General features: G+C 42.2%; 1 protein-coding gene across 3 annotated transcripts in view; it reads left to right on the top strand.

Moving 5' to 3' along the window:
* The window catches only part of fhod3b (formin homology 2 domain containing 3b), a 96,499-nt gene that overhangs the window by 59,505 nt on the left and 17,132 nt on the right, over nt 1–19,862 (top strand). For 2 of the 3 annotated variants that reach the window (XM_084356439.1, XM_084356440.1), the window contains exons 6-11: nt 13,195–13,289; nt 14,513–14,624; nt 15,674–15,768; nt 16,319–16,462; nt 16,559–16,800; nt 19,697–19,762. In XM_084356439.1, coding sequence (XP_084212565.1) covers nt 13,195–13,289; nt 14,513–14,624; nt 15,674–15,768; nt 16,319–16,462; nt 16,559–16,800; nt 19,697–19,762 — 754 coding nt within the window. The remainder of the gene's footprint in view (nt 1–13,194; nt 13,290–14,512; nt 14,625–15,673; nt 15,769–16,318; nt 16,463–16,558; nt 16,801–19,696; nt 19,763–19,862) is intronic. The other variant, XM_084356441.1, reaches the window with a different exon arrangement.

Here is a 19,862-nt window from a genome sequence, read left to right on the forward strand (position 1 = left end):
TGATTCTGCCTGCTGACCTTCTCACACTCACACACTTACGGCTTATAAACAAAGTCCAATGTGTGCCACAGATAATGTGGAAATCAGGCCAAGTTGAGCAGCTGGTTAATTTATCTGCCCCATGATGGTGAGGTGAAAGATCATCTGCGTTCAGGTCGGGGAGGGGCAGGGGGCAGCATGTTGGGGGATACTAGAAGGACCAAGGGGTTCATAACGTTCGCTACAAGGTCACTACCATTTAACAGCCTGCTGTGAGGGGGCAGGTCACACATGCTTAAGTGGCCAATAAAAGTCCTGGCAGGATATTGCAGATCATAAAACTAATTTCCCCTCCTCCTTTTTTTCTTTCTCTCATTTTTCTTTTTCCTCGTGTGTTTGCGAAAATGTGTTGCACTTGTGTTAATTATCCCGAGACAGTACGTCAGGGCTTTATTAGTTAGTTGTTTTATATGTACAGAACAAAAAGACGCATCAGCTTTTCCAACTTTTGTTGTAAAAAGTTTCACGTAAGACTGCAGTTGCATAGTCCAGACACCCCTTTTGTTATTTCTTCATTATCCTTGCTAAAAGGAGTCACAGTGTACTTGACCCTCTTAATTTGTCTGCACATTTCAATCAGATGTTCACCCCCTCATGTTTATTCAATTAGAGGTTGCGTGTTCCTAAAGGCTTGCTAGCTAATTTCCCAGCCTACTCATTGTTGACCTTTTCTGTTATTGAAAAAAATCAAAGAGCAAAGGGGCGGATGTCTGTGACAAAGTATTGATGTTAGCCCCCCTGGGTATGTTATAAACATGAACACGACCCCTGCCTGGACTAACTCTGTAGGCTCTGATCTTTAACGTTTAATTCTTCATGTGAACTTGGCCTGGTCTCTGACTCAGATGGATAAATCACAAGGCCAAAACAAGGCAGAGGATGAGAAGGACAGGCTTTTGGAAACTTCAGAGTTGACCACATGTAAGAGTTGTTAGTGTCATTGTGCTGTGAATGATGAGACCACTTCTCATATCTTTTCACTCCTACTTATTGTGCTGTCTGTATTTTTTTCCTTTCACCTCCCAGCGAATTCTGATAAAACATCTGTGTCAGTGCCTTTCTGCGGCACTATTTATTCTTTCATGTGCTAATTTATTGCTTCATCTCTGCGGACCCAGACCACTTTCCCCTCATGTATCCTGACATCACCAAACTAAACTACCACTCTCCCAAAAGCCCCTTTAACCTGTTTCAACTCCTGACCTAATTTCTCCTGACCAGCTGAGGAAATGTGGGTTGTAGCGGGATCGCCCTCCCTCGTGAGCCATGTGTTGGGGAACACAAGTTGAGCATGTGCTGGAGCGCAGATGCACAGGTCAGAAATGTATACATATCTGGCTGCTTTACTGTTGATCACTTCCAAGAGGAGCGATGTCATAAGGTTTCCCAGGAGAGGAGTAAATTAGCTGCTTGAAATTTTCACACATGCACAGAGGGAGAGAGGGAGAAAGAAAGAGAGAGAGAACCAGCAACAGTAATAGCTTTGGTATCAAACACTGATCACGTCTAATGTGGGTGTTTTTTTGCTGTAATGTCTTTAAAGTTGAGGCCAGTAAAAGAAAAAAAAAAGAAGAAGTAGGAATGCAGCCTTGAACCCATCTGTCTGGTGTGCATTAAAAACCTCCCTACAAAACAATCTTGCTCTCTTTCATGAATAAAAATCAATCTTATGGGTCTTTTGGAGATGAAAACGGCACACGTGCACACCAGTCTGCGTGCAGTTTACAAGAACAGGTTCCCAGCCTCAGCTATCTGGAACATTGCCGTCATTGTAAATGGTAGTTCCTGCAGCTCTCTCAGCAGTCTACACCATCTCACTTTTTTCCTTTTTCCTCACTTTTTCATTCCTTCTTCCCAAAGCCCTGGAGGTGTCTGTGGCCAGTTAGTGCTCCCTCAGTGATGTGGGGATTTTCTTGGTCTGCCTGGCTGGGGTCAGGCCCCACTCTGGGCCCCTCACACCTGGCTCAGAGGGCTTCCAGACCTGGACTTTGCTCCTTGGAGGCTTGCGTTTTTTGGCCCAGGGGAAAGCTTGTATGCCTTTATCAATCCATCAATGGGAAAGGGTGTGAGGTCATTTTTTTCAGAGGTGCTTATGCCATCTGGTACTCTTGTAAGCCTTACAGTCTGCCCTGGTGAAGGGCTGCAAACACACGGGAGCCAAAAAGTTCATGAAGGCCTCTTTAGGGATATTCATTCTTCACTGTTTGCTTCAGAAATTGGATGAAAACAGTTTATGATTCAGTCAACGCACAACATGATGCTCATATATTATCTTTCTAAAATAGTTCTTGGAAGCATAAGTCTTTGGTTGATGACGTGAAAAGCTGAGTAAAGGTTTCTTACTGTATGTTTTTGTAGTTAAGAATGTTGTTTGTCAAACTGCAGGGGTCCCCTGGGGTTGTGAAATGTTATTTCTCTGTCATCATCTATTTATTGCTATTTATTTCTACATTTTAATCTTCTCTCAGTCTTTCACCCTCAGTGTACAGCTCAGGTGTGGAAAACAGATGTAACCTTTTCTTTGAGTCAAAATATTTAATCAAAAATAAGGGAAAAATTGTCTTTGTAGCTTTGCTAGCAGCTTTAGAGATTAATCCCCCGGTAGGTCATTAACTTCTGCTATTCTTGGATGATATATCTCAACAACTATTACATGAATCGCCATGCAATTCTGCACCGACATTTATGGTCCCAAGAGGATTATTCCTACTGACTTAAACGATCCCCTGACTTTCCCTCTAGCACCTGCAGCAGGTTCACATTTGTGGTTCAGAGTTAAAAATCTCATCAACCATTGGATGGGTTTCCATGGAATTTGTTACTGATATTCAGAGTCCCTTGAGATCAAATTATAATGCCTTTAGTGATCCACTGAGATTTCCTCTTGTGCTACCAGCAGTCAAAGATTTCACTTATTCAGTGAAATATCTTAACATCTGCTTGATGAAGAGGCAAATTTTCTCCAGACATTCATGTTTCCCAGATGATGTTTTCTAATAACTTTTTTGTTCCACTGGCTTTTCCTCGAGTGCCACCTTGAGGTTCACATTTTTATTGAACTATCTCAATTGTATGGTTTGCCATGATATTGGCAAAGACATTCATGGCTCCCAAATTATGATTTTATGAAAACTTTGATCTTATGATCTTTTTATCTTAAACCGTCATCAGATCTGATTTCTTTATATCCAATACTTTTGTGTATGACCTCTATAAAGTAGGGACATTCCCATCATCCTCAGGTGTAATTTGTGTTTAGTGCTAGTAAGCAAATGTCAGCATGGTAACATGCTAAAATACTGAAGATTTGTAACATGTCAATATACCTGCTAAATATTGTCAATCTAGCATTTCAGTTTTGAGAATTTTGGCATGCTGATATTAGCATTTAGTTCAAAGCACTGCTGCTGCAACCTCACAGAGCTGCTAGCATGGCTGCAAACTCACAGACAGGTAATAGACAAAATGATGTAACTTGAGAACTATCTAGTTAATAAATCTGTAATAAACACCACATTCAATGTTTTGAGACCATGTCAGAAGGGTTTTCTGATGATATTGTTCATCACCATCGCTAATGCAGATTCACTGTGTTTAGAGCTATATCATCCTGGTTTTGAAGACTATTTACTAACACATCCCTGTTGACAGCACCGCCAGTTGGTCCAGCTTCCCCAAAATGAGAGCAGCTCGTGCAAAAGGTCAAAAAAGTTTCTGTACTAAGCTCAAACTTTCTCACTGTGGTAAGAAAAAGATCCCTACGGTACTTATTATCGTGAGCAAGAAAGGAGGTGGAGGAACAAATAACAAGGTTTTTCCAGGATCATCGTTCCACTTGTGGTATTTACAGAAAGAGCGCTAACAAAAGTAACAACTGTGTTTAATTGGTAACTGTGAACTGGGAGCGGCAGATTGAGGGCAGATTAAAGACGAACCAATTACTGCCAACTTGAAGCAATTATTCCCTGCTTTGAAATGTTCACTGTTGACATTCCTCACCATAAGCTATGTTTTTAGCAACACTTTCTCTGTTTGCACTTCTTAGAGGTCTGTGCCATTTCTGTCTGCACACTGTTGTTTACCAAACACTTGGAATCAAATTGGAAGTGAGGCTTACGTTTTTGATCTATAGGAATTTAAAGAAACACCTTTCAAAGCAGTCTTGGGTACATTTTTGGAAAACACATTCCTAAAACATTACATAAATTACCTTAATACCTGGAAAGTCATGTATCACTTCATGCTGTATTATATTGTATATACAGGGTAACACGCTATAACTTATATTTGTGAATTTGTAGCTACCACAGAAATGGGAGTGGTGCTGTGAATGATCTAAAAGTGTTACTGTCTCAAATAAATCATGGCCATATTTCATTTTGTGCTTTTATCTCATCCTGTCTTCCTCTCCCCTGCTATCAGAGAGATAGCAAGAGAGATCTGCTACCTTTTTCAAATCTTCTGTTTTTAATGACACGGCAGTTATGATGCCATAAGTTAAAGCACCTTGACTTCCTGGTTTCCAGAGGGAGCTGCGCAGAGGGCCTCGGTGGGAAAGGGAGATGTGCTCTAGTCAAGTGTTTCATTGCCTCTTAAACTGTCTGGGACCTGGAACACTGCTCCCAATACAGCGCTCAGTGCAGCCTTTAGTGTCACACACAGCAGTAACTTTAGTGGGCAGCAGTCTTTTTCACAAGGCTACAAGTGCACCTGAAACACAAGACCCTTTTGTTGAAGTTGTTGCTGGTCTCTATAGTGTTTCTGAGTGTGGTGGCATTACATGTTATATGCGGCAGGTCAGCAGGGCAGAACATACAGTGACACATCTGTGCCAGGAGTCTTTTCATTGTCAACAAACAACAGCTGCTAATTTAACTTATTCACTCTTCCTTTGTAGCACAAGGAGTTCAATCAGTGGTTGGATGGTAAACCTGCAAACCTTTAGACCTTCATTGCACACGGCAACACTATAGGGATAATTAAAGGGACGATTCATTCCAAAAACAAAAATATGTATTTTAGCCGACTGCCATCTAGTTCCATTATAGTCTGACTTATCGGACGTAGACTTTTGGTTAAGATTATGTCCTTTGGCGCGTGTTCACCGATTCCTTCTGCTATCTGCATGTACTGTTTTCAAAACCCTGCATGAAACAACAACGACAGCCTCAAAGCTGGCAACCTACACCCCGAAACTGGCAAGTTACTCTAACGCTACCCTGTTCGCTAACGGCACAAACATAAACAAGCCTTTTTTACCTTTTTTGTGGGGATTTAGCCATTTTAAAGCCAAGGCTCACCTCCCCACGTGCAAACCAAGTTTTCCGACACTATAAGATGATTGTGATTGGTCAAAGACATGCAAACAAGCCAGAGTGTTTTCTTCTCCCCGATACCAGAAGGATAATTGGTGCAGCCAGACCTTTCTCTGGTGCTGACACAGTGCTGTGGAGATAGGTCTGGCTATTCAAAAAACAAGAGAGAAGGCAGACATCTATAATGCCTATATCTCCGGCACTCAGCAACTCACACAAAAAACAATCTAAAATGGATAAACAGCACTAGGGGTAAGAGGAAAAATATGTATTCTTGATTCTTTAGAACCAGCGTTTATGTGAAAAAAATCGACAGATAATTTGTTAAATCAAAAACGTTTTTTCAGTACATCGCTATGTACTAGAGTGACATTTTATTTATCTGAATTTGGAATTGGTATTATTGTTTTTGTGTAATACTCCGACCTAAGCCCTTTAAATATTTAACAGAGCGTAACTGAATTCTCCCTTTGCTGGCTGGACCACTGTGCTGAGCACTAAGTGAAAACCCAGGCACAGTTGGGTTAACAGTGATGTTGGAAGCTCTCGTTGGAAACAGTGTGTATTGTGTTGTCTGGCTGTGTTATAGGTCGTCTGTTCTAGAGGGGGGAGACCTTTACTATAGCCCATCGTCTGGATAAACACTTCCATTCTGTCTGGTCTCAGTTGAGATGCTTTGTGTGAATGTATCGATGCAGGTCGGTACCATCACGTCCTTGTTGGTGTGATCAGGCAAGAATGATGCACAGGAGAGGCTGGGCAACTGCCCTGTTAAATCCTCCAGGATCAAGGAAATTTGAGAGGGAAAACACAGGAACCGCTGACACACATTGGTGGACAAGCGTTGTGTTTGGAGCGAGAAGGAGATCTCCAGGAATGCCCTTGTCGTACCAACAGAAACTTGAACTCCTGGTTTGTAATGAGATCTCATGGGAACGAAACGTGCATGTTTTCCACACAATCTCCCGCAGCTTTCAGAGCCAGCTACTGCTCGTGCTGCCCCATCGTGCAAACCTTTTCAATCTAAAATAACACTCACTAATTGTGCTTTAAAGGTTTATTCACCACACCTCTGTTTTAGTGAGCAGGTTATGACAAAAAGTCACTGGACGATAATTAATTGTAAAGGTACTAGTTAACCCCCGTACAAAACACCAACATCCCACCAAAATATCCCCCAAATTTATTTTTCATTGCTAATGTTTTCATACATAATTTAGTGTCTTTGCTTGTCTGAGAAGAAGGAAGTCAAAGTAGATTTAGGAAATGAGCATTACACATGGTTACAGCCTACAACCTCTCAACTCTCTGTGCTCCACTGGCAACATTTTCTTCTTTGCCTCCAGCGTGGCCTCTCGCTATTAAATTAAATCACCAGCTTTCAGTTTTGCCCGAAAACATACTGTACTGTAAACTCTAAAAAAAATAATAAAGGCACCTGTCATGTTAACACTGTTTACCTACAGGTTAACAATTAAAAGTTTAAAGCAAAAAAAATGACCAGAAAAACCTTAAACTTAATAGAAAAACATCACCCGTTGTCATGTTTTTGGTTAAACTTGCTCCTACCGGATACGTCCCACCCTGTCCTCCCCCTGTGTCAGACCCAGCAGACCCCCACAGACCCCTTCAGATCCCCCTCACATGAGCAGACCGCTTACATCTGAACCCAATTCAACCCCACCTGCCTGACCTATATTCTGCCTCCCCTTTTTTTTCTCCCCTCATCTGTAGAAGTTTTCAGCCTTAGCGAACCCGCTGGCAGTGGGATTACAACCCGGCACTGCAGCCTGTTTTACTGTAACAGAATTCAGTACACAAGCCAATTATATTATCCGAATGTTTGATTTGGTTCATTTCTCCAGCTCTTATTTTATCATCTCTGACCTTGCTGTCTAAGATACATAAACTATAATTTGGAAAATAAAATAAATCATTTGCAGTAATGTAGCACTCAGGCAGATAGACTGAAATCCTCGGCATTCGAGTTGGGTTTTACGGCTGATTCCTGCGAGCTGACTGTTTTTTGGGACTGAATTCAGCATATGGCTGGCCAGGACCAGAGCGAATCACACTACTACTCTCTCAAGAGCAGTAAGAATTTACCGCAGCTCATCTTTCAGTTCGCTTTACAAGTGTGTGGATGTCATGCAGTAGCTTTTCTCCCAAAGTCTTCCCCACTTGAATGGAGTGGGAAAAGCTCATCTGCTGGGCTTTCCCCAGTCGTTCATTGTCCTAAAATGATTTTCAAATTTTTTTTTAGCCTTTTTATGTTCTTTACAGTATTGTAGTCACTGTGCCCTGCTGCTCAGCACTGCAGCAGTTCATCAGGTCCGCAGTGCCTGTAGAGCTTGCTCAGCCAAATGCTGGAGAGGCTCCCCTGCCTTACTTCATGTTATTGTTCCATTAGGTTTGTTTGTTTGTCCTTTGGGAATTTGTTTTGGCTTAGGCTGAAGGTAAATTGTGTCAGATACTGGCAGACGTGTATTCACGACTGAAAATGGAAGCACCCCCCTGTTGTTTTACTGTATGGGGCTCAATGTACGTTTGGCAGTCAGTGCAGGGACTGAAATTGGTCTGGCAAAGGCACTTTGTCTGGCTCTAATGGTCTGGGTGATTAGCTGAATAACAAATAGAATGTAACCCGTGAACATGTCTCATCCAGTTCATATACAGTAAGAGCTGTATTACGGGCCTGTGTAATACACTTGAGATTTTATACTAGACTGCTAAATGTCAGTACCAAAGGGAAATCTTTCCACTTTTTATGGTTTCTCAATTCTGCAGAAAATGATCAGAACAGATAGAATCTTATGAAGCTGTGCTAATTAATATTTTGCTATTAGAAATGAATTACTTGAGTTATGTTGAAGCATTCCCCCTCATCTCTGCAGAGCTTTAAAGAGTCTTTTAGCTCTTTGTTTTGGTTGTATGCTCTGGTTTGGTTCAGTCTCATAGCTCTCAACAACCTTGTTTAAGTTCAGACAAATGCACTGTACACTAACTGCCCAGCACTAAACAGGGACATGCCTGATATTCACTCAGAAGTTGGTGGAGACTCAGAGCTACAAAGGACATTAAGTATTAATATTCATTTAGGTCAATCAGATGGTTGGAAACAACTCAGAGTGAATGCTAATGTTGCTCTGTGTCTGTCGGATGCATAAGTAGGCACTTGTTTGCTAACACGTCATCCTTAACATCTTGCACCAATTCTGTCTTTACGGCTTGTTCAGCTGCCCCCATGTGGCCAAAAAAGCTATTTATACTTAAAAGTCAGATAAGTGAGATTGACATGTCTTTTCTGATTATGAAGCAGGTCTTTGTGCTATGTAAATACTGAGAAGGTATCAAAATGCTCTAAACAGCCTTTATGCACAAACTGTGACTTTAAACACCATCAATAACACCAGCAGAACTGATGCGGATGCACTGTGGTTGGTGCCTGCTCAGGCCTGTGAGAGCTGACCAATCAAAAGAAATTTTGATTTTCGGTTTGCTGTCTGTGTCTCTGCTCATACGATCCCAGTATCCAGTTTGGACACTCCACTCCTAAAGTTCAAGTAATTTACGATAATTATTGTGACCTACTAGAACAAGAATCTACATAAAAAATACATTTCCGGGCATTGCAGTAAAGCACGTCCTGCTTATGTGGGTACAGGGAGGCACACTTCAGACCTGAGTGCAGCTCCCAGCTAATGCAGAGCATAACAAGATAAGAGGCTCTAAGTTGCTCGGTACGGGATGGAGATTTGGCCCCTCTCCCAAAGTCCTGGTAAAATAAATGCTGCACACTGACAGACAGTTTGGCTGACCCAGTTTTGATAAATTCCAAATTGTAAATGAAACCGAAGGGGGCAGAGTGGTGAGGAGAAGGGGAGTGAAATGTTTTGTTGAGGGGAAGCTATTGAGATGAGTTCTTGCATCTTCATAGATATGTTTTTTTTTTTTGTTTTACCTCTACTTATAAATCAGCTGGCTCGTGTTGGTGCTGCCACCCGGACCTCAGCGTGCTTCTCACCTCGGCAGTGGTCAGGGAGCAGCCCTTCCTGCACATTCCTGGGGCTGTGGAAGATAATTGCTGTGGTTTATGAGAGGGAGAGGCCCAGAAGAAACACTTCCAGCAAACCTCAGATGCTGAAGTTTTCTCTTCTCTCAGAGTTCTCTGTTCAGACACAGGAATAGGGCCCGTATCATCCGCATGGTGGGTCTGTGGTTCCCCTCTGCCGCTCAATACTATTCAAATGTTCTCTTTACTCTGAAGGCAAACGTATGTTAAGTATTGAAAGAAATGGAGTGTGAGAGTGCTGCACAGACGCCAGACTGCTCATTGAACACTTCCAAGTTTCTAAATCTTTCCTCCATGGCTATCCTCTACCATAATGGCTTACATTTATATTCTAATCACTGTGTTTTGGAGGAAGCTCATTGTCCGCCAGCATCTCATTACGTGACATACATGCAAAGAGACTTTGCAGTGTTATTGTTGTACTTTGTGTGAGGTACTGGAGAGCTGCTCATGATTACTCAAATAGAGGCCCACATTTTTGGCCCTGGATCAGTGCTTGAAGTGGAGGGTGTCTCGTACAGACTCAGCACTCACATGCTCTTTTTATTAACCCACTTCCAAAGTTATCGATGACTGCCTGTTGTGGAGTTTAAAAGCAAATCCCAGGTTGTGGACCCACAGTCTCAGCTACCCACAAAGGTGCAAGACTGGGAAAGGCCGCCGCAGTATAATGATTTGATCACACTTTTAAAGCCTGAACTGTAACTGCACAGGTTACTTTTCATTTTCCGGAGCAGTTTCATGACTAGTTTAATCAGAAGTGTGTGGAAATCAGTTCCATTTAAAGTTCACAAAGGTGATTGCTCTGAGAATAATTAGATGTTTCCTCTAAACAGTTTCTGACCAGACTCTGAAGGTTGCAGTTTACCATAATGAAAGGTAATTTTTTTTTTTTTTTTTTTGAAAAACAGTTACAGTATCGTTTTACCTAACTGCTCACAGGGTAACTGCAGTCCATGTGGTTTCTGGTACTCAAAGTTGAATTGTGCAAAAATGGCAGTTGGCATTGAATAATTCCATGAAGCAGCAGTTTTAATGAATGTGAGAGAAAAGGTAATGACTGTGTGGTTTCTGCTGTGTTTGAGTATTATATCATTTCTGTGTCTTAACTGCTCGCTGAATTAAATTCACATACGATATAGACATTCATTCTGATTTTATTTTAGTTGGCTACACGCTCAAATATAAAAAAAAAAAACAGATTTCCTCTGTGAATAATGATTATGATAACATGCCAAATTGATCTAAAAGTCATTCGTTTTCTCAGTTGACTTTTGGGAACAATCAGTAACATCTCATCTGTCAGCAGCTGGACCTTCACGTTGTGTAATGACACTTTTAAAAGCCTCATTAAGGCCACTTATCTTTTCTCACCCCCTGCTTTCAATGGACATTCCTTAAAGCCTTAACAGATACTTTGCACAGGTGCACGCAAGAGATAAAAGTCTGTGCAGTGATGATACTGCAGCTCAGACATTGGCTTCCAATTTGTGTATGCAGCCCAAACGTGTGCAGTCCATTACTTATCTCGCAAAAGTTATAGCTGTTTGTGTCTGTGTATAAAACAACATTCTGTAACTTTTTAACCTTAAAATAACAGCCTCAAACTCATTTTGATGGTACAGTGTCTTGTAATAGGGTGAATGGTGTCTCTGTCTCAGCCACTTCGCCCCCCCATCGCTTGTAACTTCAGTGAGAGGGTAGGATCACAGCGTTACATACATGTTTACATCAAGATTTTTCAACACATAACATTGTTATGACGTAATGAGTTTTGTTTGGAGTTAGCAGCTACATTACATCTGACAAATTGTTATAGACCTGGGACTTGTATTTACCACAGTGGTGAAATAGAATAATTGTATTTATTTTATGAACAAACTGCAGACAGTGCTGCTACAGTCTTTGGTTGAAAATGTGATGAAGCTTCAGTACTTTCAATGACAAATGACTAATTAATAGAGATTATATCAAAAAAGTAAAGTATTAATACTTTTGAGGACCTTGCCGCGTACGCAGAACTGCTGTGAAAACTAATTACAGCCACTTTTTACATGCTAGTGAGATATTTTTTTTTAAATGGTGTAGGAATCCATGCTGGACTCAGTCGACCAGCTGTACGTCATGTCATTACTGCTGTCACTCATCTGTCAGCAGTGATCTCCCATACAAAGTGGGGAGGGGGCTACAGGAGAGGGTGACACTCTGGCCTGCGCTGACTGAGAGGGTTAATCATGTTTTCATAAACACACTCTGATGTGGTCTGCTTTGATTCGCCATATTGTCCGCACCGCCGCCGACTGCTGTGACACGCTGCTCTGAGCTCGCAGCGGGAGAGGACTGTCAGGAATTCTCTGGCCTGACATGTTGTGAGTAATTAACCCTCATTGATAAAAGATGAACTGCCGCTGCTGCTGCTCCTGCAGACACACACACACACACGTGCACTCATGCACTCATGCGTCCGCCCACACACTCTCACGCACCATGCACACACAGCAGCTGCACCTGGGAATTTTGGCTTATCTACAGCGTATTCACAATTTTCATGCCCCTCTAGAGAAGAGGGGCGGAAAATATATGACAGAAGCTGCAGCCTCTCATCAAAACATGTTAGAGGAAGATGTTTTATGGAGCCCTCAATAAGTCTGTTTAAGGATTGTATCTAGTTGTTGGTCAGAGATTGAACTCTTGCCTCTTTTTATGTTATTTCTTACTAGATTTTTAACAGTTTAAACCAGCTGGTATATCAACTTTTGCAGCCCATGAAGGTTTCTCCAGCTGGTCATTCATCTCTGAACTCGATCAGTACAAGTGCACCTTTTGTCATGTTTAAAAAAAAGACAGGAATTTCATGACTTTTTCCCAAAAGTCTTGCAAGGTATTAACCCCCCCCCCCAACAACCGCAGCCTCTGCCAAGAAAAAGTCAAACAAGCCTTCCAAAAATGTTCCACTTTCGATGTGTTCACATGTTTATGCTTCATCTTTTTTTTCCTGTGTCAGCTAATGTATCACCTAAAGTTGCTGTGGGTTCAAGCTGAGCTCATCCTGTTGCTGCGGTCTTCTGTGTGAATGCATTGGATGATCACTGAGAAGTACATATTTAAAGGGTGCTTTTGTCTGTTCCACTGCTGTCCAGCGGCATTTGTCTCCCTCCCCCGTCTCCTTCTTTAACAGAAGCCCTACACTTTTACTGCCCCCCCCCCATTGAGATCCCTTGGCTCTTATTATGCTCTTATTTATGTATCCTGTTACAGATGGAAGTCATGTCAGCATCCACTGAGACACTCTGCTCAAGTATTTTCCCTCCAGTTGCGTCCACTGACTCGAGGAATGAGTGGACGAGTGCTGTTTTTCTTTTAAGGTCTTCACTTAATTGCTGTAATGTTTGAAACAGTTATCTCCACAGCAGCCCCAGTTTCTGTGTAGATTTAATCATGATGGGCGGCAGAATGTCATTAACACTGTTCACTAACAATAGAAATGATTCTGTGTGAATCTTTTTACACGCGTATGTAATTACCACAGGAGAAATTCTTTGAAAAATCTTGTAGATAAAGGGGCATTTTTAGGCCTTCAAAAGACAACTAGGTAAGACATTGTAAGTTTCACCTGCTTTGCAAAGAGGGTTTCAATGAGATTCATGATCAGTGTTCAAAACAGACATTTAGAGCCAAGACAAGGAGACGAAAACACAACTGAAATGGCCGATGATTAATCAAACCACATCTCTTCCTTTGTCTCTTTCTCTCTCTCTGTCTCTCCAGCCCTCGGTCAGATAATGCTGTATGTGGACGGGATGAACGGCCTCATATCTCACAATGAAACAGTCCAGTGGCTTTACACCCTGGTCGGATCCAAGGTAAAGATTATGGACGTTAATTTTCACCACAGCCTGCACTGTAGATGTACTGTAAAATCAACTCAGTAACCCCATCTGTGCTCTGTCAGAGGTGAAATAATCAGATGCTTGAAAACACCCCGTCACTGTGGTCACCTCGGCCCTCTAGTGGCCAGATTGTGTCATGTAAAAAAAATGATGCGGCAGATGGGGGAACTTTATTAAGATTAAGATTGTCTTAATTTATCCCACAACGGGGAAATTCACATGTTACAACAGCTCGAGGTGCAACAGTACAAGTAGAATAGAAAATGAATAGAAAAACACAAGATATTTACAAAATACAATAAGATATTTGCAAAAGCAAACAAGTGGGTGGAAAGTGACTGTTCATGTAGTGCTTGAGTTAAACAGTCTGATGGCTGTGGGGATAAATGATCTGCGGTAGCGCTCCTTCTTACACAGTGGGTGTAAGAGTCTGCTGCTGAAAGAGCTGCTCAAGGCTTCCACTGTCCGGTGCAGGGGTGAGAGGTGTTGTCATGATTGACGCCAGCGTTGCTAACATCCTCCTCTCACCCACCACCTCTATAGAGTCCAGTGGACAGTCCAGGACAGAGCTGGCCCTCCTGACCTTTGTTCAGCCTCTTTCTGTCCCTGCCCATGCTGCTACCTCCCCAGCAGACCACTGCATATATCATATATACATACACTCTCCTTTCTCTCCCCACTGTTTTCTCTTTTCACTAAATACTTGTCTGCCTTTGTGTGTAAATACTGAAATAACATTTGGCATTCATCTCATTTCTCTCACATTTTCATATTTTTGTGGGGTATAAATATGGACTCTTAGTCAGCTGCTTCAGTAGTTTAAGTCTCTGTTCACTGTTTGTTATAACCTAGTTTTATTTTATTCTGATTGTTGTCACACTGTTTGAGTTCAGAGCAGTATGTCCCCATGAGCTGTTTAGTTTCTATTTATTGCCACGACAACACGCAAGGTTCTTATCAAACCACTCAAGACGGCTCAGACAGGAAAAGCTTTTATACAACAACATGATGCCATTTGATAGTTGGAAGTTCAAGGGGCTGGCACATATAGTACTCTGTGTCATGTTGATCCATGTGTCTGAACAAAGACATGAAGTTTAAAGTTGAGATTAATGGATTGTGTATTATGTGCTTGGATTGAGGGGCTCATGCCACATTGCTTTGTCTGAGTCAACTGTGTTTTTCTTTTTGTTTAGTTCCGTCTGGTGGTGAAGACAGCCCTGAAGCTGCTGCTGGTGTTTGTGGAGTACACAGAGTCTAATGCCGCCCTGCTCATAAAGGCTGTGAATGTGGTGGATGCTAAAAGAGGTAAGAGCCCAAGCTAACCAGACAGCAGTTTAGATAGCTGGTTGAACAAATTGGTATGCACTGTCAAAACACTGACTGTTTTCAGTTGGTTGTCACCAAAAATTACTAAGAAGATATATTTTAGTCGATAAAATGTAAAAAGAAAAAAGTGTTAGAAATCCTCATCACCAAAGTTCACTGTCTTCAAATTGCTTCTTTTGTCCAACCAATAGTCCAAAACTCAAAGACACTTGGGAAGTAACTTTTTTTTTCAAGCTACTAATCAATAAATTGACCATTCATTGCAGCTTATATAGCATTTATGTTGCTATTGCAGTGTTTTTTGGATGTTCAAGTCAATATTTAAATTCCCATTTGGGGCAATTTTTCCTTCAGTTCCACTAATCAAGCCATCCACGGTGGCTGTAGTGCCGCTCAGCTGACCGCGGATCACAGCCTCCTGTTACACAGTAGTCGGATCAGTTGTCCCGAGCAGCTCCCTGGCCATGCATGCAACGAGGCTTATAGAGAAAGACTGTAACTCCTGTCTGCAGCGGGGTTCAGTTACCTGCTGCTCTAAAAGGCTCCACAGTGTACTGCAGCGTACAACAGCGTCAGCGTGCAGGGCTCAGGTATCCCTCTGTCTCAGTTATGTCTCATCCCATCACTCTTGCTGTTGCGTAAGAAGACTAAACCTGATCCTCAGTCTCCTGATGAGAAGGAGATGGACTTCACCCTTGTGGCTCAGACACAGGGCTGCTTCTGTCTCATATGTGATCAAGTCGTCCCTGCTCTGTTTTTCCACTGCTACGTTTCTAGAGGAAGACTGCTATGACTGCATTTCTCCTGCGGGAGCCATGAGATGACAAAGCAATTTGTTTTTGTATTCCTGCACCCTGGTGGAGCTGCAAGGTTGCATCAGCTTTTTTATGCCTTAAAATGAGCAGATGGAATAGTTAAGATTTAATTATTATTTGTACCTGTGTAAAAAATAGAGGTAGCTGTGTTTTGCTGTGTGTTTGCAGTTGTCTTATGATATGCAATGTATTGCATGTCTTTCGCTGCTGCAGGCACAAAGCTATGGTCGAACGTCATGGAGATCCTGGACGAGAAGGATGGCGTGGATACAGAACTGCTGGTGTATGCAATGACACTCATCAATAAGGTCAATATTATTAACCTCTTATATGGTCTGCCGCTTTACAGTATTTTCTTCTGTCTGTCTTTCAAACCTCTTTTAAACATTGTGTTAAAATGTAATCTACACCTATGTCTCTTATCTGGATAAGGAAAAAAGTGTGTTATGTGAGGACTGTCGAGCTCCCTAAAGGACTCCAATACAATCTGAGTCACTGTAGTAGTTTACAGCAGCTGCAACAAAAGAAAAAATACCTTGGTATGGACTGTACAGTATCATTTATATAATGAACTTGTCCTGTGTTTCACTGTGCACATGGAACATTTCATCTAATTACACTGCAGTCAAAATACAGACAAGGGCATTAAATAGTACAGATTTAAGTTTATTTAGATAGCATACAGATTACAGTTCAATACAAGGTTTAAACAAAACAACTTCAAAAGTAATTTTACTCCTTTTCTCTCTCTCTTTATTGGACTCATTTATTGTTTTTCGTCTCACAGTTAATCTAAAGTATTGCAGTGACGAGGATGAACTCTTATTGTGTTTTTTATTGAATGTGCTTGTGTTTCAGACTCTGGCAGGCCTCCCAGACCAGGACTCGTACTACGACATGGTAGACTGTCTGGAGGAGCAGAGCATTGAAGCCATGGCCCAGAGACACCTGAGCAGAAAGGGCACGGACCTCGACCTCGTAGAGCAGTTCAACATGTATGAGGTCAGGAAGCCGACCCCATGTTAATGGGTCGTTGCAGCCAAAAATGAACACATACAGGTTATTTACTCAGTTTTCTATGTGGTGCCTTCGATCTAGATGACTCTCCGCCACGAGGACGGAGATGATGAAACGCAGTTGCCTCCAAGTGCCCGCAAGGACCGCCGAAGGGCCAGTGTCGGCGGCACCAACGAGAGGCGTGGCTTGGAGAGAAGACGCAGCCGGAGACATTCGCTCCAGAACAGCAGAGGCCACGCTTCTGCCCCAGCATCACCCAGCAGCCCTCACACAAACAGCTTCCTGCCCTTCGGTGGCCAACGCATTGAAGACATCAGCGAAAGGTGAGGCGGAGGGGAGAGTAACGGAAAAGTGGAAGATAATCGAAAGAAGAAACTTTTTGCTCCGATTTTAGCTTTAACTTGGTCTGATCCTGGTTTTAAAAGGTTCAGTTAAGATGGTTTGTTTTGATCTCGTATATATTTTAAACCCTGAGAGATAGCTCCAACTGAAAAGCAATCACAAATTATTCTTGAGTCCATGGAGTGTTAGTCTGTTTCACGGGAAACAGCTTGACTGCAAGCGTTGTATTATATTTCAGTCTTGGAGAGATTTGTCCGTTCTGTCTCGAGCCAAAGCAGAGAATTTAATTATATAGTAATTTAAAGAAAGGCAAAGAGGAGACCGTTGCTGGAAAGTGACATTTAAATTAATTTTCCCACTGTCAAAGACATTCTCCTGCTGCTGATGGAAATAGGAAGCTTCTGTAAACACATGATAGGAGCTATCTGCGCTCTGTCTCATGCTTCTTTTACTGCTGAACTCCACAATGCCGTCTGTTTTATATACGACAGACCTTTGTGACAAACTCAAGAAGAGAAACTCAAGAGAAACTAAAACTGGTGATTCCAGCAAGAAGCAAATCTTTGCAATCTTTTTTAATTGCACAGTAGCCTGGACTGTTCCCTATAAAAGCACCAGAAAAACTCAGTCTGACAGTTATTCCATTTTTTATTATAGGTCATACGTCAGAAGACAAAAACTGGGCTCGATTTGATGCCTTAGTTTTTGTCTTTTAAATCACTACTGTTCACTGTCTCTCCTGGTTCCACATAATTCAATCTCCTCTCATTAATAACAAGCTTATTCTAAGTAGCACATGCACCCATACTCCTGGTAGCACTCCGGTCTTTAGGTGTACCTAAATTCAGTCCAGCAGGTCATTTGATACCAGACTAGCTTCTTCCAGTTCAGCACAGGAAATCCAAGCCGCCTTTGAAGTTCACCGTTTTCCATATTGTTTAATGAAATCCAGACAACCAGGAGGGATCCAAATAGCCCACTGCCACAGACTCATGTGGGACGATGTATTCCAGACCATCAGTTCAACATCTCCTAACTCTAACACTTGTTATTGAGGTTAATCTTTTTCTCATCAATTAAAATCACTGGGAGATGTTTTTTTTTTATTAATTATGTATTAATGTATTAATGCTACCATGGAATTATAGCTGTAACTGTTGCCTGTGCTTATCCATTTCTAACATTTTGTTGTCAAAACCTACTAACTCTTGTCTCTACACTAATTCTTCTTCTACCAGCTTGTTTTTAAGTGTTTGTCATTTCTCTATGTTGTCTCTCCAATGGCTTCATGTGCGCTGTCTTTTCATACCGTCTTTGTCCAATGTGTCTTCCCTCTCGCCTGCCTACATCCTCCCTTTCCTCCCTCAAACCCCTCGACCCCTCCTCTCGCCGCAGAGAAGAGGAAGAGGAAGAAGAGGAGGAGGAGGAGGGAGAGGAGGAGGAGCAGGAGGATGAGGATGAGGATGAGGAGGAGGATGAGGACGAGGACGAGGAAGAGGCAGATGATGAAAGTCATCCAGTCACTGAGTCCTCTAGTCAGGGCGCTCAAAGGTATTTTAAGGGCCTTTGGTGGCTTCCCGAGCAGTTTCCCCATTTTTCCTCATGTAGATTGATAATTTTCCTCATTCCCTTTGGACTCTCTTGTATTTTGTCATCCTAGTGTGGCTCCAGCTGTAGCAGACACTCCTAGCATGTGTCTGAACTTAAAGTGTATGGCCAACATCCTCCCTAAAGTCGGTGACCCTGAAGGGCAGAGAAAATATGTCGGCGTCAAGGCCAGGTCGTCTTCTCCTGTGTCCGTCGCACCTAAAAAGAGGACCCTTAGTCCTTGGTGCGTTCCTCCCTGGCCACCTAACTGTGTCTTCCCCCATTGTTCTGAGTCGAGTGCCAGGCATTGCACGCCCTCAGTGTCAGTCTACCCCAACCTCAACCCCCTTCCCTCCCCTCTGTCCCCATTTGAACCAGAGCCAGGTGGAGTAGAGTGAGAAGGGCCAGGGGAGAAAAAGGCCCCAAAGGTAGAAGGGCAGGAGCTTCAGTTCACCAACTCATGTTACGCCTCACATTGTGTAAACACAACGTCCTCCCCATCACTGGTGTCTGTGTCTTTGTGGCTCACTGTACACTCAGCAAAGACACCTACAAGCATCATAAGAGTGAAAGCAGATATAGTTTTTCTAAAATTACAAATATTTTCCATCTTTTCTTCAAAATGTTCTTCTTAATTGTGTCCCATGAGCTTATTTATAGTTTAGTTCCACTCTGCCTCCTTCATCTGTAAAAATATTTTCCTGATCATAGCTGCCTCTATTTCCCCATCAGTGATTTATGTTGCATCTGTCATCTCTAAAGATGCACCAGTGAAAGGAAAGTCATAATTACTTCCTTTTCTCGGTGGCTAGAAAACGTCATTTTGCAGAACATTGACTAGTCATCTGTCTTCCATTGTGGCTCTCCACCACAGTTAATCCAAGACAAGTCAGTAAATTAATTCAAAACTTTCAGGAATTCAAAGTATTAGCATGAGTCACAGTCACTGTCTCTTAGTTGTGAGATCTGTAGCAATGGAAACAAAGCTGGACTAGCACAGCAGTTCTCTTGATGCCATCTAAGCTTAATGATTCCCTGTTCTCAATGCAGTGGACAATAAAAAGAGAGAGCTTTTTAAAACAGTTTTATTTTGTAGAATTTACAGTGGTTTTATAGCTGAATCAGTAAGATATTGTCTCGTCCCTGTCGGCTCTGTTTTTGTGTGCTTGCAGCCCTCCTACCTCCGACTGCTGCCTCACTTTCTTGTTTGTGTGACTAACATTTCATGATTTAATCTTTGGAGTGACTGACCTGTCTCTTAATCTCTTTTTTTCTCACTTCCATCTTCAGTCTTCCGACAGACATAAACAGCTCTCCTACATCTTACTCAGCTAGAAAGCCCTGCTGGGCTGACAGGTAAGGCCAGGTCAAGTGTAACAAGAGTATGCAGGGACGAAATGTACAAACCCTATTCTGAAAAAGTTTGGACACTGTGTAAAACATTCATACAACAGAA

Source organism: Pagrus pagrus (assembly GCF_965226575.1).
Source record: "Pagrus pagrus genome assembly, chromosome: 7".
NCBI classification, from domain to species: Eukaryota; Metazoa; Chordata; class Actinopteri; order Spariformes; family Sparidae; genus Pagrus; species Pagrus pagrus.